Here is a 16,162-nt window from a genome sequence, read left to right on the forward strand (position 1 = left end):
GGACTGCAGAGGAAAAAGGACAGGCAGAGAAAAGCTAACAACCTCATCAGAGAGAACATGGTACACTTAATCAGCTCCCTATATGGGTATGAAACTCATCAAGATTAGCAAACTGGGTGGCCTCTCTAGAGCACTTTACAGATTATGGTGGGTTATTATTATAAGAAAGTCAGAAGTCCTCTGGACTTAAAAGATTTAAGCACACTTGCAAGCAATAGTTCAGGAAGGCAGGAGAGCAAGTCAACATTTCTAGCACTTCTATTGAGAGGCTGCCGATCCAATAAAGCAAGTGAGCTACATTTCCAAAAAAGTAGCTCAATTCTAGGATATGCAGTATGTATTTAAATCTGAATTTGAGTCTGAAGCTCTTCAAAAATCACTTTAGTTTTCATCCACATGACTCAGTACTGGAGATGATGTCATTCATTTCTCCTTCTGAAACAGTCATTATTTGGTATTGATACTGCCTTTATTATTCCATTAAGTAACATTGAGTAACCCTTGCACTTGCTAAACTGAATTTAATGCACCGACTTGTCTAAATTAGTTTTCAGTCTGCAGTTCAAAATATATCTATCTCAGAAACAAACAAGTTTAGGAAATGTAGTTTGCACCATTACTTATCACACAAAATCTAGCTTATCAAAAAATAACAAAAGTATATGAAATAAAAAGCAAAATATACCCAAATTATTTCAAACTGCATTAAACTATGGAAAAATATTATTACTGCAACAAAATGCTATAATCATAGTTATAAAATGTGATCTTCCCTGCATAACTTCAATGAATAGCACAGGATTAAGGGATTGATCATCAGACAAGCGTTGAGTGCATGTACCTCTTTTTTTCTGTGATCCAGAACATCATACTCTTTTGATTTGGTATTTGTAGCAATGGTCTGGAAGTGAGTATTGATCTCTTCAATTCCTTCTATTTTTATGCACTGGAGCTCTAGTAGGCTTTCCATAATATTGCTCATATCTGAAATCTTCTCCAAACGTTTACAGAATGTGTCGAATTTTCCAAAAATATAGTTTTCACTGATGAACAAGAAGCAACAGGATTATTATGTATATCTATTTGTATCTTTTTTTCCTATTCTTATCTCCTATATTCTTCCAGAACTAATATCAAGTTCACCATTAAAGCACTGATGCTGCAATAATTACAAATCAAGTAAAAACCATTTTGAAATAATGAATACAACACAGAAAATGCTTAATTCTCATATCTGTCAAATAAAACCTCTTCCATATTTCACAGGAGCTATTCTTGAAACAAAAACATGCAAAAAGAGATAAGAATGTGAATGTACAATACACTAAGGCACGTTCCATGGTTGAAGTACCAATACAGGTAAAAATTCCCCCTTGGCATTGTGACTGACAACCCAGACCAATGCTGACTAAATATAACTAGAGTCTTTTCATTTGATTCACGGCTCAATGCATTAATCCAGCACATGCATAAATTCCCTGAGATCCTTTAAACATCTGTTAAATCAACAAGCAACTGGCAAAAACATGTGATTGCTTATATCTTGGGGAAAAAAAGAAAAAAAAACCATAACTCCACAAGTTTTGTTCTGAGTATAATAAAGATTATATTTTAATTCAGCATTCAACTTCTCAGGAAGCCAGGAGATATGACACCTCATTTATAAATCTTATAAGGGAATGTGATTCAATATTAGAGTAAATTGCTTACCTGAAATCAAACTGCCTGTCACTTGGATTTTCCTTTAGCTTCTCCCTAGTGCTCTGAAATGATATTTGGTACTGTTCTTTCAGGAAAATGCATTGCTGTATCCTCTTCAGCAATTCTTCCCTGGACAAAAAAAAACCCAAAACAAAAACAAACAAACAAAAAAAAACCCCACAAAAGATAAAATCGTCGTGAGGGAGCTGTACAGGAGCATAAATTAAAACAGAATATTTCAGTCAGGTGGCAAAATAAGAATACAAAATTATAAATACTTAATTGATTGTAGACAATTTCTGAAAACTGCCCTTTACCCACAATAAAATACAAAAGGAATCCAAATGTTTTCTGTCAGATTTATTTTTTGTCTCCCAGCCTGTTACCTTAGTGTCTTCTTTGAGTTGGTTACACAACTACATACATCTTGACTACCTATGCATTGATGAAGTTTGTAGCATCTCTTTCTTCTCACCTCAGTAACCATAATCTTGATTGAGTTTTCAAGAGATAGTTTTAATCATCACTTTTCCAGCTGCTAACTTGAGATGTCATGTTCATTTTTACCCTCCTCTGTGGTTTAATACATGCTTAATATTTGCTCTAATGCATGGGTGTTTGCTATACCAATAGTTCTACCTACCACAACAGAAAGGAAGTACAAAATTAGTCTCAGAACATGTCTAAATAGCAAGCTTATTGTATATCTATCTTTTTAAATTTAAGGTGCCTCTTTGGCAACATTAATACTCCTCATGTTCTTGTACATGTAGCACCATCCATAGATACATAGTAAATACAAGTCTGAATGACATTCTGTCACCCACATACCTCAGTCCAGAGTACAGCTGAATTGTAATTAAGATCCTAGTATATATTGTACCCTTTCTCAAAATGACTTTACTGTTCACAGAAGGCAAAACATAAATCTCAGATGGAACTTTGTCAGTCTGTCCTTGGAGTTTATTTCTGAAGAATCTCAGCTCCAAGTTCTAACAGCTAAAGTATGTTTTGGTCGAAAAAATCCACCAGCACAATATATTGAGTATTGTGTACTGATATACATTACATGCCTTTCAGCAACACATTTTTTATAACACGTAGTAAGTATGATTTGGCAGAATAGTTAATTCTACATAAAATGAGTAGTCACAAATTTAAAATTAACATGGGAATGAGGGCCTAGTAGGAGAACCAGCAGCTATAAAATTTACCTTTTAATAATTTTGATGCCTCATCTGTGATTTTACTTCTAATTTTAACAAAAGAAGATGAAATTATTAAAACTGTCACCTGTCCAGATCCCAGATTTTAGAAACACCTTCACGTAGATACGTCTTGCACATGTTAATCATTTGATTAGTGATTTTAAGAAGAAGAGATGTCATGCACTCTGATGTGTTGTAGTGCGGTGATGTACAGTAGATCATACAGACTGCATTCATTAAACTGGGTATGTGTTCCACCACTGTAACCTATATCAGGAAAAAATGAGAAAGTCAATAATTCAAATTTCCTAAAAACATAACCTATAATGTCATCACTCTGGGAATACTTTTTTCAGTAATAAACATCTTTTTGATTGTTTTTGTAGACATCAGTATGAATTGAAACATGTAAGTCACACATAGAAACTTAACGTACTCTGTCCAACAGAAAAGAGTGGGGAATTGGCTGAGCATAAATGAACAGGCTTTCTTCCAGAGCTGGATTTTCCAGAGGAAAAACAGAGGCTGCGCTCTTTTTGAATATGATCTGCAGTATGTGAAGGCATTGTAGTCTGATTTGCAAAAAGTAAGCTACCTGAGGAAAAAAGGTGTATGCTGGTACAAAAAAGTTAGCCTGCTGAAGGAAGTTCAAGAAGAAAGCTGGTCTTTGCTCATTTTGCCTACACCCGAAAATAAAGAAATCTGGAAGGAGAAGGAAAGTCAATAGTAATCTGTATTTTCCTGAGCATACTGGACCATAGAGTTCTCTGTTCCACAGAAAGATTCCACAGAAAATCAGCAAGTCAGATATATTAAGAACCCATCACAAGAGATAATGACTGCCCTAAAACAAGATAAAAGATTACTGCATCTAAAAGTCAAATCCAGTATGGTGAAACAGTGACTATCTGCAGAATAACAGCAGTAGAAAACATGAACTATTGCTTATTTTCTCACACCTTTCAGTTATCTTCTGAAATGACAACTTGCTGCACAAAAAAACTAATATTACCTCTGGCTTATTCAAAATTTGTTAATTCACAAATGCCATAGAAGTAAAGTTCTCTACTACCCATTTAGCATAAGAGTTAAATACTGAACAAAAAGATATCTGTCTTTCATTGGCAAAAGCCCTTTCTTTTCTAAATTTCATGTTAACTGTTTTTATTTAGAGTACTACTTACAGGAGAAGCTTTGGCCAGTAGAGCAAAAAATTTATCCAATGTATACAGATATCTTACATTGTCTTTAGCTTCATTGGCAGCAATCGTTATACTACTATCCTGAAGGGGGAAAAAAAAAAAAGAAGAAAAGAATACTAGTAAAATTTAGAGAAGAGGTTCTTGTACTTTTACAGTCCATGCTGCAATTCCAAAACTTGATGGAAGCACAATAGCATAGCTTTGATAATCCAATTTAATTTTCAGAATTGTTTAGAATGATTTTAACGTGGTACTCCTGTTTTCTAAATTACCAGTTCCACAGAACTAGAAACTGGCAAGTTCCCTAAAATATATCAGGGTGTTTCCATCTCAAGCATCTCTTTTTAATAAGCACTTGTTAGGGCAAATGAGACATGACTATTTTCCTAAAATATTTCCGAAACAGGAGAATACTTTTCTAAGTGGTAGAAGATCTACATTCTGGCATTTTCAGGTGTCAAATTGCATGTACACTGCTTACAGGTTTTTTTCTGGCCTGTCTACAGTTCTGACTGCTAATTTTAGATAACAGATATCCACTCCACTGAAGAAGTAGTTATGCTACAAGAAGCAGCCAGTTTTCAATAATTCTAGAAACAATATGATGAACTTTCAGACATCACAACTGTTGAACTGTATAGGGTACAGCTGGAGAGACAAAATATTGTATTTCTCTGTTGTTTTACTTTTGCACCATTCAACCCAGTATCTTTAAGACTGACTTCCTTTCAAGTTATCTATTTAACTTCAGGATCACTGGTGTTACGTATTTCAACAAAGGGAGAATAAACCACGGTATAAAAAGAGCATAAAAAGAGCCACAACTATTCTTAGCATTGTGTGCTCATTTCTGTGTGTATAACAAATGCAGTACTAAATTAGTTTTAAAAAACTTTTATTAAAACATAGTAATTACCAACTCTTTCCACTGCTTTAATGTCTTCGATCTTGCAGCCTGAAGAATACTTAAAGTTTTCTTTACTCTTGAACTCTTTATGTCATCTAAAAGGCTTTGAAGAAGGAAACACACTTAAATCTCTGTTGGAATCAGAGTTTACATTTATTTATAATAAAAAAATAAAAAAAGAAAGCTTCTTTCTTAACCTATTAAATAATGACATTCTTGACTTCCAATGTTCCAGCTCTGCAGATGGACCTATGTCATCAGCTTCCCTTCTCATTTGCTCACTCTCCACTAACACTTGTCTGATCTGTTTGATCCAAATCATTAACACCTCTTCAAGTTTCTCAGTGATCTCTGTGTTACTTCCTTCAAAATCAAAAAAGAACACAGTCTCATGAGTACCAAAAAGTCTTAAATTACGTTTTTAACTACAGAGATGAAATGTTTTTGGCAAATTTATACTAAGACTCCATGCAAACTGAGTATATTCAAATCACTGCCAGCAACAGGAAAAGATTAAGATTATAACAAGATGCACATGTATATGTCTTACCTCTTAAGAGCCAACAGTTCACTTCTGGAAGTTGTTCTACCTAGGCTAATACAGGGCAGAAGTATTGAGTAGTTTGGTATGACTTCACTCTGAAATTCCTTGCAGTGATAAGAAATGGTGGAAGGCTACTGTTCAAAGAGATATAACCACCCATTTTCTCACATATTTATATATACGTGTGTGTGTGTGTGTGTGTGTCCTTTTTTTACTCACAGTCTTTGGATTTAATATTGGATAAGATTTCCCTAGTGTCAAAGAAAGCAAAGAATATACACAAGTCTTCACTTGGCAATTGCTTAGCTAGCAAACCAGGAAGAACGGAGGCCAGTCTCTACGTGATCCGGCAAGGAACTTCCTAATAAAGATAAATGAGCTAAAGGACAGAATTGATGATTTGATGATTAGACAGTTTTAAATCTGACAAGAATTAACAGAAAAATGTATATAGGTCATGGAAGCTGAATTAATTCTTCAAAATAAAATTTTAATAATGACATAACATTTATTTTCTTAGGAATAGCAGCACTATCCAAGTGTTTGCTTTGCTGTAGGAATTACTTACCTGCAGTCATGTAGTCAGACGGGTTCTGTAAATTACTGACATAAGTATCAATATCCACTTCTGCAAGCTGAATTCTATCTTCCAGATTCTGTCTTGATGATGACAAGGTGTCCACAAATCTATCGACGGAATATAGAAAATCTTGTATCTGGCTGTTCTTCAGACCTTCTTTCACAGCTCCCCAGTGCTAGTTGTTTAACAATTAATGAAAGAAAAAGAAAAGAAAAAAAGTAATCATGCATTCCTATGTTCCTTAAATTATTTATTTATTAGAAAGCTATTTCTTATTTATGGCAGTATATTAAGGTTTATCAGTAAACCTCTCTAAATGTGCTCATCAGTACTATGGCATAAACATTTCAAAGTGTGCACTGATTTAGTTATTCTGTTACATAACATCTATAGTAGGATGGAATCATTTTCTTCAGAGTGTCTGGTATGATGTTATGTTTCGGTTTTAGGAGAAAAACAGTGTTGATAACACACTGATGTTTCTGTTAAACAGTGTTGCATAGAGCCAAGGCCGTTCACAGTGAAGGGCCCAAGGAGCTCGGAGGGGCAGAAGTGGGATAACTGACTTAAACTGGCCAAAGGGATAGTCAATACCATATGACACCATGTGAAAGGCGTTTTGAACAGGGCGGGAGTTCACTTCGCTCTCTTCCACTGTTCAGGGGACTAGCTGGGCACTGGTTGGGGGTTGGTGAGCAATTTACATGTGCATAACATACATACATACATACGTATTTGTCATAATTATTATCCTTTTCTTTTTCTCTATCTTAGTAAATAATTTTATCTCAACTCATGAGTTCTACTTTGTTTTCTTTTCAATTCTCTCCTCCATCCCACTGGAAAGGAGGAGAGTTAGCAAACGACTGTGCTGCTGAGCCACCTGATGAGTTAAATCAGACAAGAAGACACAAATTAGCATGAGGCTCTCAAAAAGTAAAAGACATCTCCCTGTTCTCACACTCAATTTTCTTTATTGTTTTTTCCCCACTCTGATTTGGCAACTTCCAAACAGAGAAAATAGATTCTAATCTCCCTTATTACTCCAGGTTTTGGGAAAATGGGAGCATAAACTAATAGGATTTGACACTACCATTCTCAAAAGACACTGAGATTTATTATATTTTTTACTTCTGAACATGTACTTCTAGAAGAAACAGAACTAGCTGTGATGCTTTGCAATTTCCATAAAACAAAGGACAACTAAATGATGCTAACCTGGCTGTGACAGCAGCACCTTCTGTCTACACTCTAGAATAAAACTAGGGGCAGATCTTTAGCTCTATCAGAAAGACTTGGCACTTAAGACAGTTAGAATTAAATGATCACAGTTTTGCCTTAGAACAGAATGGCTGTTATGCCATTTTCTTCTTTGACATGAGCATTGCAACTGCTGCTATTACTTGAAAATAACCAATAACCATATGAATTTCAAACACTTAAATACGAATTACATGACTCTCACAAAGGCCTATATTAGACTTGCATATGTTTATGGCCAGCTTTTTGTTCATCAGATGCACAACATACAACAGTCACTTACTTTAATTCCAAAAGTTCTTGAGAAAAACAAAAAACTATCTATTTGATTACCTGCTGGGATTTAAGCGCTGGTATCATGATCTGGGACAAGAACAATTCCAGACCCTGAAGGATATTTCCATTAGAACAATCGAAGATGCCAAAATTCACCTCCTTTGGGAAGAAATAAAAGGTAATAAAATGTATGTAAACTTTTACATTATACTATTTCAGTAAAATTCAATACAGATATAGCTCATAACTTCCTAGATTTCATGAGGACACTGCCCCAGATACGGAATTTGCTTTTGCGATTGACTAAAATTCAGCAGTAAATTCCAGGACTTGACATACTCACCAGAAAAATCTGTCTCATATTGTAGCAATACTTTAGTAACCAGTCAAGATTAACCACTTAATATCAATACATTAGTCTTAAGACAAATTTATATCTATATTTCTCCAGTAGAGGAACAGCTTCCATCTATCATAAGCGTCTAAAAATTGCATCCCTTCCAAGTGTTATTCATTTATGGACTAGTTGGCTATTCTGTTACTGCCATTTTGCCTATAAATGTAAATACATTCTGAACCCAGACCATGTGCTCTTTACCACCCATACTGTCTAGCTACTGTGGCTCTGTGTGTATTTCTTGTTAGCAGAAAGGGAGTCACATTCATAACTTCTGAACTGCACATACACTGAATTTTTTTGGCATCATCATAATGAAAGCTTCATTGATCTGGAGTGCGTATTCAATAGTCTTAGAAGCTTCTACTCCCAACTTTTTCCTGTGCAAAGACAGCCATTCTTAAGTGTTTTTGGAATGGCAAGTGCAAATTTCTGGAGAGGATTTGAAAAAAAAGATTCAGCTATTTATCTCGAGAATTATAAAATGGCCTGGGTTGAAAAGGACCACAATGATCATCTAGTTTCAATCCCTTGCTATGCAGGGTTGCCAACCACCAGACCAGGCTGCCCAGAGCCACATCCAGCCTGGCCTTGAATGCCTCCAGGGATGGGGCATCCACAACCTCCTTGGGCAACATGAATGGACCTCCTTCATGAAAAAGTACAGCAAGTATTTCCCATGCAAACATGGGTATTTCAGAAAGCAAGAAAAGGTTGTTCTGATACTTTTCTTATACCCTAATAATGCTATTAGGGACAGAAAAACCTTGCTTTAATTTCAAGGATGAACATTATTTTAAATATTTTAGAAGAGAGCTATTTAAACACGCCATGTCCAAAATTCAGGTTTGTCCATTATCAGAAAATGTCTGTGTCAAGGACTGTATTCCTTGCCTCTACTAAATTTATTTTTCATGGTACGTTAATAATGAATTTTTATTATTTAAATTTTTGTTTTTAATAATATCACAGATAGCTACTTTTGTAATTATTATAATATTACTTAATCACAAATATACTTTGATGAAAAGAAACTTTTGTTAAAAACACAACTAAACATTTTCATGAAAACACTCCCCATTTCCTTTTCTGATTCCAGTAGAACTAGTTGAGTGAGTAAAGGTTTAAGAATTTTAAGTGCACTGCAAACACTGCAAGATTTTTGACTGACCTGGCAAACATTTGATGTGGTTATAACTTTATCTGACATCCTTAGGAAAAATGCACAGATTCCTGTAAAGTTCTGTGAAAAGCACAAAATACATAAAGATAAAAAGAATGCACATTTACAGTAAAAATAATCTACTTAATAACATGTTGAAAACAAAATTTAGAATATATGTATTACTGAAAAAAAGTAGTGAACTGTTTGTAAGATATTTAAGCACATCAGAAACACCCCTCTGGACCGAGCAGTCTAATATCACATCTCTGACATGAAAATGCAGTTTAGGGAAAGCTTGTGTTACTTCCTGTGCTCTGTTCCTTCACATTCACATTCCCTCACCACCTGCAATACATGTCTGAGAGCTGCTGGATAACATGTTCCTGTCTAGTCCATTTATGGACCTATCCACAACGCTGTCTAATCCTTTTTTGATTCTGTTGACATAAGTTCAGTGAAAAAAACTAAATATATACTCAGCTTTCAAATATTTAGAATTCATTTCATATATATTTAGACCAGAATGAATCATCTTAAAAGGATGTTTTTCTTTTTCTTTTTATTAACTGAAAGATTATTCCAGACTTCTGATTCAAGTATTTTAAACAGAAATTTTCATCCTTTTTTTTTTATGGACTGCAGTAATGTAAGTTTCAAATCAGTTCTGCAAACCACTCTTATTTTTAATCTATTAATTAAAATAACTCAAAAAATTTGAAAAGCCTTTCCAATTGACTCAGCTCACAAATTGTTCAAAAGAACAAATAGTCCTGTTTACAACAAATACAATTCAACTGTACAATGTCATGTGTGTTATTCTTTGTTGTACATTGAGCTGATTTTACACAATACCATCATGCTGAAGAGTATGGGCATGTGCAAACAGAACATCAAATGCTTTCTACTGCAAAAAGAGAATTCATGAAAATATAATTTTGTGCAGGAAAATATCAACTTCGGCCAAATATTCTATTTTTCAGTAAGAAATCTCAAATAGAAATTCAGTGCCACTGAAGTTTAAAATCTAGTCATTTTCAATCTATTCATGAATTGGAAAAAAAACCAAGCCATTTCTCATTTTCATTTTTTATTATTTTTATTATCCTTTTAATGGTTAAGCAATGAAAACTCTCCAGGCTTCCAGTGTGCAGTACTGACATAGTTCTCTTGATGATAGTTTGCTTCAAAAATAGAAAAATTCACACACATCTCATGATTATTTTTTTATTCTTCACTTCATGTCAGAAATGGCAAAGAAGCCCTCACACAGCAATACCTGTGAGTAATGCTTTCATACTTTCCCATTCTCCAGACAGTTCCCTCCCTAATCCTCTGAAAGCAGGAAATAATTCTGCAGCTGTCTTTTATAACAAACACGTTAACGATGTCAGTGTAAGCACAATGGGAAAACAAAACCAAAAAATCATTTCAATGCCTTATTCAAAGAAAATTGTAGATACACCTAATTGCCCCCAGAAGAAATCAACAGAAAGAAAATAAATTAGAAATCGTAATGACACTCCTGAATAGTACTTCAACATTACATAAGGATGTAGGTATAAGAACTAGAATTAAATAAAGGAATTAATAAATATATTTTTGGAGTAATGGGCAGTATTATTATGTTCTATTAAGATAAAGGGATAACACCATTGTCAGAGAGGACCATTGCTATAGCACAAATACAAGGAAATACAAAAACACTGAAAACGTGGGATGCCACTTTAGACATGCCAAAAAAAATGTTGAGACCTACAATTTTTTAACAAGGTTTTATTTGACTTTCTCTCTTATCGGACAGCAAAATCCACTAATCTCCACTTCTTTCCAGATCAGATTCACTGGTAATGAATTGGTAAATTCCAATCTCAATTCAAGATATGTGGGGAGAACATGGACTAAGTTCTTGACAGGAAGTTTTAAAAAGTTGCTTTAACACTGCACAACTGTTACAGTACTCTTTTCTTCCCCTACATTTTCCTTTGCAAATGTCAACTATGAAATTTTTCAACCATACCTCTGTAGAACCCATGGTAAGAAATAACTTCTTCTGAAGGAAACTGTTGGTTGATCCATCTGACCTCAATGAAGCATTTGATGTTTGCTAGCAATTGAATTATAAATACAAGGTTAATACAATAAAAACTACCCTTGTAAACATACATTATCATATTCGAATATGTGAATAACAACTAAGCACATTGTGAATCAGTAATATCCAGGTAGAAATTGTGCAGTTGGGTTTATTTGGGGAATAAGCCAATTAATAAATTTGACTGTACCTAGTAAACAGTTTCCTTATCTTGTTATTTCAGAAGAAAATCGAAGAATAATGAAAAAAAAAAAATCAGAAAATATGTAATGGAAGTGAATATGAAGTGCTTAATGGAGCAATTTCCTCCATGGAAGCAAACTAGATGTCTCACAGAAAGAGTCATTGAATAGTCTGAAAAGTACAAGTGTGAGCAAGGTTTTAAAGGAACTCCATCAGTTGGATCCTGCCAACAACATGGATAAATTTTGTTTTATGCCCATATCTCTAATCATGTATCACACTGAAAAACTTTCTTTCAAAGAAGTCTTGCCTCTCACTCCCCTCCACTGAGACATCCCTCTTCATTAGAGCCTCCTCTCTCTGAAGCAACAAAAAAATGTGAGCCTGATCAAGACTACTTCCCTCTCATTTTCTGACACAGACATAAATAGAAAATAATTTGTGGAACCTTCCAAGAATAGAAGAGAAAATTATGTGGAAATGGCCTGTGAACACCTCTCTTCCAAGTTCGAGGAGAGAACCTTCCTAAAAAGTCAAACTTTCAGTTCCTGCTGGACCAAATTACATGAGGTAGGACATACATCACCCTCCACACCAAATCATATTTTCTTACCACTATGCACAGTCTCAAAAATAAAAAAATAAAAAATAAAAACTATTAAATGCAGAAATGAAAATTTCATTTAAGCCAAGTTGGACACTTATTTCTGCCTTGTCAGTTATGGAAAACGCTTTCAAGATCTTAGTTTCATCTTGACTCAAGTCAGAAGAACGTGTTCATCCCAGAAACATGCATATGCAGTCCCAGTGAAAAGAAAAACTGTTCTGACAGCTGAGCTGATTCTGTGCTTTGCAAAGTCTCTAAGCAATTCCAGTAATACTCAGAAATATAGCTTACAATGAATGTGTAATTCCTTCTTGCACTTAAGAGAATCAAGCACTAACCATCAGTTTTTCTCCCCAACAAGCCTAAAATATCATCTTCGCCCATTAGTCCATCATAACAGAGTTCCTCAGTGGCATAACCAAAAAGAATTGTGGTAGGACTTCTGCAGTTCAGGGAGCTCACAACAGTCACATTAGGCAATTTCAAGATCATTTGGCAAATTCTCATATCATGTGCTCAGTGGAAGTTGAACATATGATTTTGGTTTTTATGAACAGGCTCCTCAAAATTGAAAGGGAGAGAAATGCAACTTTGGGACCACAACTACCATATTTTTATTTATCATTTTCCAAGCTTAACATTCTTTTCTGAAGCACGAGACAGACCAGAATATGAAGAAACCTTAATCTAGAAAGAAATTTTTCTCCCTCTTGAATCTGTGCTTTGACCATAATGGAGTCGGTACAGTTCAAATCGAAGGACAAAGAGATTCTTACTCCAGCAGTTTCCCATTCCTATAATACTTATGTCAGCCCATCTAGTCCTTTTAAACTCTGAATACTGTGGATACTTGACCTCAACTATGTATTGCTTTTTATTGTTTTTTTTTTTTTTTTTCTTGAAGACTGGATTAATATTTTATTGTCCATTTTTGTTACTTTTTATGCAAATAAGAACAGTATCAAACAATGCTACAGGGCATTCTTCTGTTTCCATACAAGTCAAGATGGCAGTGTCTGAAGAATGAGATTCAGGTTCTTTTCCATTTTCTTTGGCATGAAGAAAAAAAAAAGTTTGCTAAGATTTCCTGAATTTTGCCACAGTTATGTAATTTCAAAAAAAAAAAAAAAAAAGCTATTTTTGCAGAAGTGATAATAGAAACATACCTGCAAAACATCTTGGTAAAAGAACAGTAACTTTTTAAGTCCGTTAGGAGCAAAGAATTGTTCTATAAGTTGAAACTAAAAACAAAATTACAACAGCATTAATTGTGAAGCAGTTTCAAAGAACTGGAAAATTTGGAAAGGTATTTAATACCAGTAATTTAATGATAATAAGTATTTACCTTGTCATCAGAAATAATGGCCTCCTCCACTTGCTGCTCACTTAAGTCTATTCCATCAGATAACTTTGATATCAAATACTTGTGTCTTTCATCTATCTGAGCTCTTCTCTCCTCTTTAGTGACTTTAGCTTGCTTAGCTAGCTCTTTCCTAGTTTCACTGGAAAGCACTATACTTTTCTTAGCAGTTGTCTAGAAAATAAAAGTTTGTTACAGAGAGATCATTTTTCCCACAGTTATTTTATATTCAATTAAGGATTATATTTTTTACTGTTAATCTTTAAGGTGTTTTCATAACTACTTAAAACAGGACCATGAAAAGATTTTATCAAAGGAAAGGAAAGCAAAAAATAAAAATCACTATTACTTATTAAATATCACTAATAATTAACTTGTTAGTTCAAAATTACTTCCCAGCATAAAGCAGTTACCATAGAAACTTCAGAACAGGACCTCAGAATAAGATGTGGATCCTGGCACTGAAATGGCTCTTATTTCAAATCACCGCTTTATGAATCTAGCTTTCAAACTTCTAAATGTCCATACTCCAGATCTGGGACCAGATCCACTTCTACCCTCTCAGCATTTTAACACACAGTATCAAGTTATTATCTCAGTGGAAAAGAAAATAAAACAAATCCACTACAGAATCAGTCACCGCTGGAACAAGTAAACAATTGATATTTAATATGCAGGTTATATATAGGTAGTAGAAAAGTGGTAAAGAAGAAAATTTATGTAGACAAAAGGCTTTTTAAAGTCTTCATAACAATGTGAACAGACTAAATATTTTTAAGTCAACAGTTAATCTTCAGAAGCTGTACAGAGAAGGAAAGATTTGGGTCAAAGAGTCAGTAAGCTAAGCATTCCTCTTTGCACTAGTTCCCAATAATGCGAGTGCCTGGAACACAAAGAGTGTTCTTCTAACTCACAATTTTTAATGGAGAAAAACAATGATAAATTACTTCATCTTTCCAGTGCTCTCAATTAGGAACTGCAGTTGAACAATCCTCTTTTAGAACACGATTGTTTGTAATCGAACAAACAAACAAACAAAACCAACAAAAAGAAAAAAAAATGCCAGTAGCTGTTGGTCAGTACCATTCTCATGTTTCTATAAGCTCCACCACTCCTGATTCAGAGTTCCTTCTTCTCCTGTACAGATCCCTGTCATATATGTCAGTCTCTTATAATCTCTGGGCCCCATGTGAACAGCTGGATCTCTCGTGTATGCCTTTCTTGAGGCAGTATTCAGTTTCTCTTTCCCTCAGGTCAAATGTAATTCAGCAAAAGCCAAAAAATTCCCACATTACATGATGTAAAACTATTAGAGATAACAACAATTTCCATGCTTGTAGTTGTTAAATCTCTATAAGCATTACAGCAAACAGCTTTTACTTCCTCTGGTGGCAACTTCTTTCTTATTTATGTCTTAGTAAGGATACTAGAAGCCAAATACTAAATGTAATTTCTTCTGTGCTGTTTCACCAAGAGTATAAGATGACCAAACAATTTAATAAATCCTGTCTGGGGTGAAGAAAAATACAGTGTTCTGACAGTGTTGCAGGGGAAAAAAAATAATAAAAAAAAAACCCTACCATTTTTTAAAATACATTTTATCTCTGATTCACAGCTTTTGGGAGAAACACATTTTGATGCAGCATAGAATAAACTAACATTTGTGCCAGACCTTGACTGGATCCAGAAAGAATTAATATAATCTGAATTATTTTAGTTAAATAAGCCTGCTCAGAGCTATGGATGGAAAGGACTCAACTCCCTCCACAGATTAAGCCAGTTCATTTAAACTAACATGAGATATCGAGATGCTACAGATATGACATTATTCAAGTATTCTTAACTAATATAAATCTTCATCTCAGCAAAGAAAAGAGATGATGAAAAATTCTATGAAACAAAAGCCCAATAACACACATGGAGGGCATAGAAATTAAATGGCCTAACACTATATGCTTTTGAGTGCTTCTACTTCCTTATAGTCAATAGATTAAGTGAACTCTGTACCATCCAGTATTAGATCAAACTTTGTCTAACTTTGTCAATGACAATTTCAACTTGTACAGAGGAAAATTTAACAGGCAAAAGGCAGCTGAGCCACCACCTCTATTAGAATGAATACACTTGCCGGAAGAACAGAAGCCCAAGATGATCCTGTGACAGCAGATTCTAGTTCAGTGCTCCTTGTCTTTAGGACCCCTCCAAGCCTACGATACTTACTTTCTGTGCCTAGGGAAAAAAAAACAGTGTAGAATACATGAGTTTTAGTAGAAACCTTTAGAAACTGTTGGGGGAATATCTTTTAATGGCTTTTATCAATAGCAAAGAATACTTAGAATACCTACTGATAGGGAAAGGGTTTATAAGAAACAACAAACAAGCCCAATAATTTAAGGTACTAGCTTGAAGAAACCTGATCTGGAAAAATCACAAATTGAAATATTATTGCTTTTCACATCTGCTATTCTCATCCAGTTATTCCTCCTCTATCTAAACTCAGATAGTCAGGCTCATGTCTGGCAAACTTGCTACCTGCAGACACTTAACAACTTGTGCCCGTGAACATCTGAAGAATATGGACTACTAATATTTGCAATAAAAACAAGACATCTGTTATTAGCGTAAACACCTTTTGTTGATTGTCTAAGCCTCCTTTAGAGCTTCTGAAGATTTCTGAATT

The 16,162-nt window shown here is 34.5% G+C and overlaps 1 protein-coding gene across 1 annotated transcript in view; it reads right to left on the reverse strand.

The window, feature by feature from the left end:
• LOC116226501 (dynein axonemal heavy chain 5-like) overlaps nucleotides 1–16,162 on the reverse strand; it is a 147,499-nt gene that overhangs the window by 129,472 nt on the left and 1,865 nt on the right. Inside the window, exons 3-15 of the mRNA XM_090137272.1 lie at nucleotides 15,611–15,711; nucleotides 13,468–13,656; nucleotides 13,289–13,363; nucleotides 11,258–11,344; nucleotides 9,247–9,318; nucleotides 7,736–7,837; nucleotides 6,131–6,317; nucleotides 5,216–5,381; nucleotides 5,028–5,121; nucleotides 4,094–4,192; nucleotides 2,995–3,176; nucleotides 1,711–1,830; nucleotides 842–1,043 (exon numbers count right to left, since the gene is read on the reverse strand). Coding sequence (XP_089993398.1) covers nucleotides 842–1,043; nucleotides 1,711–1,830; nucleotides 2,995–3,176; nucleotides 4,094–4,192; nucleotides 5,028–5,121; nucleotides 5,216–5,381; nucleotides 6,131–6,317; nucleotides 7,736–7,837; nucleotides 9,247–9,318; nucleotides 11,258–11,344; nucleotides 13,289–13,363; nucleotides 13,468–13,656; nucleotides 15,611–15,711 — 1,676 coding nt within the window. The remainder of the gene's footprint in view (nucleotides 1–841; nucleotides 1,044–1,710; nucleotides 1,831–2,994; nucleotides 3,177–4,093; nucleotides 4,193–5,027; nucleotides 5,122–5,215; nucleotides 5,382–6,130; nucleotides 6,318–7,735; nucleotides 7,838–9,246; nucleotides 9,319–11,257; nucleotides 11,345–13,288; nucleotides 13,364–13,467; nucleotides 13,657–15,610; nucleotides 15,712–16,162) is intronic.

The sequence above is a fragment of the Phasianus colchicus genome, chromosome 3 (genome assembly GCF_987193195.1).
Source record: "Phasianus colchicus chromosome 3, bPhaCol1.hap1.1, whole genome shotgun sequence".
Classification (NCBI taxonomy): domain Eukaryota; kingdom Metazoa; phylum Chordata; class Aves; order Galliformes; family Phasianidae; genus Phasianus; species Phasianus colchicus.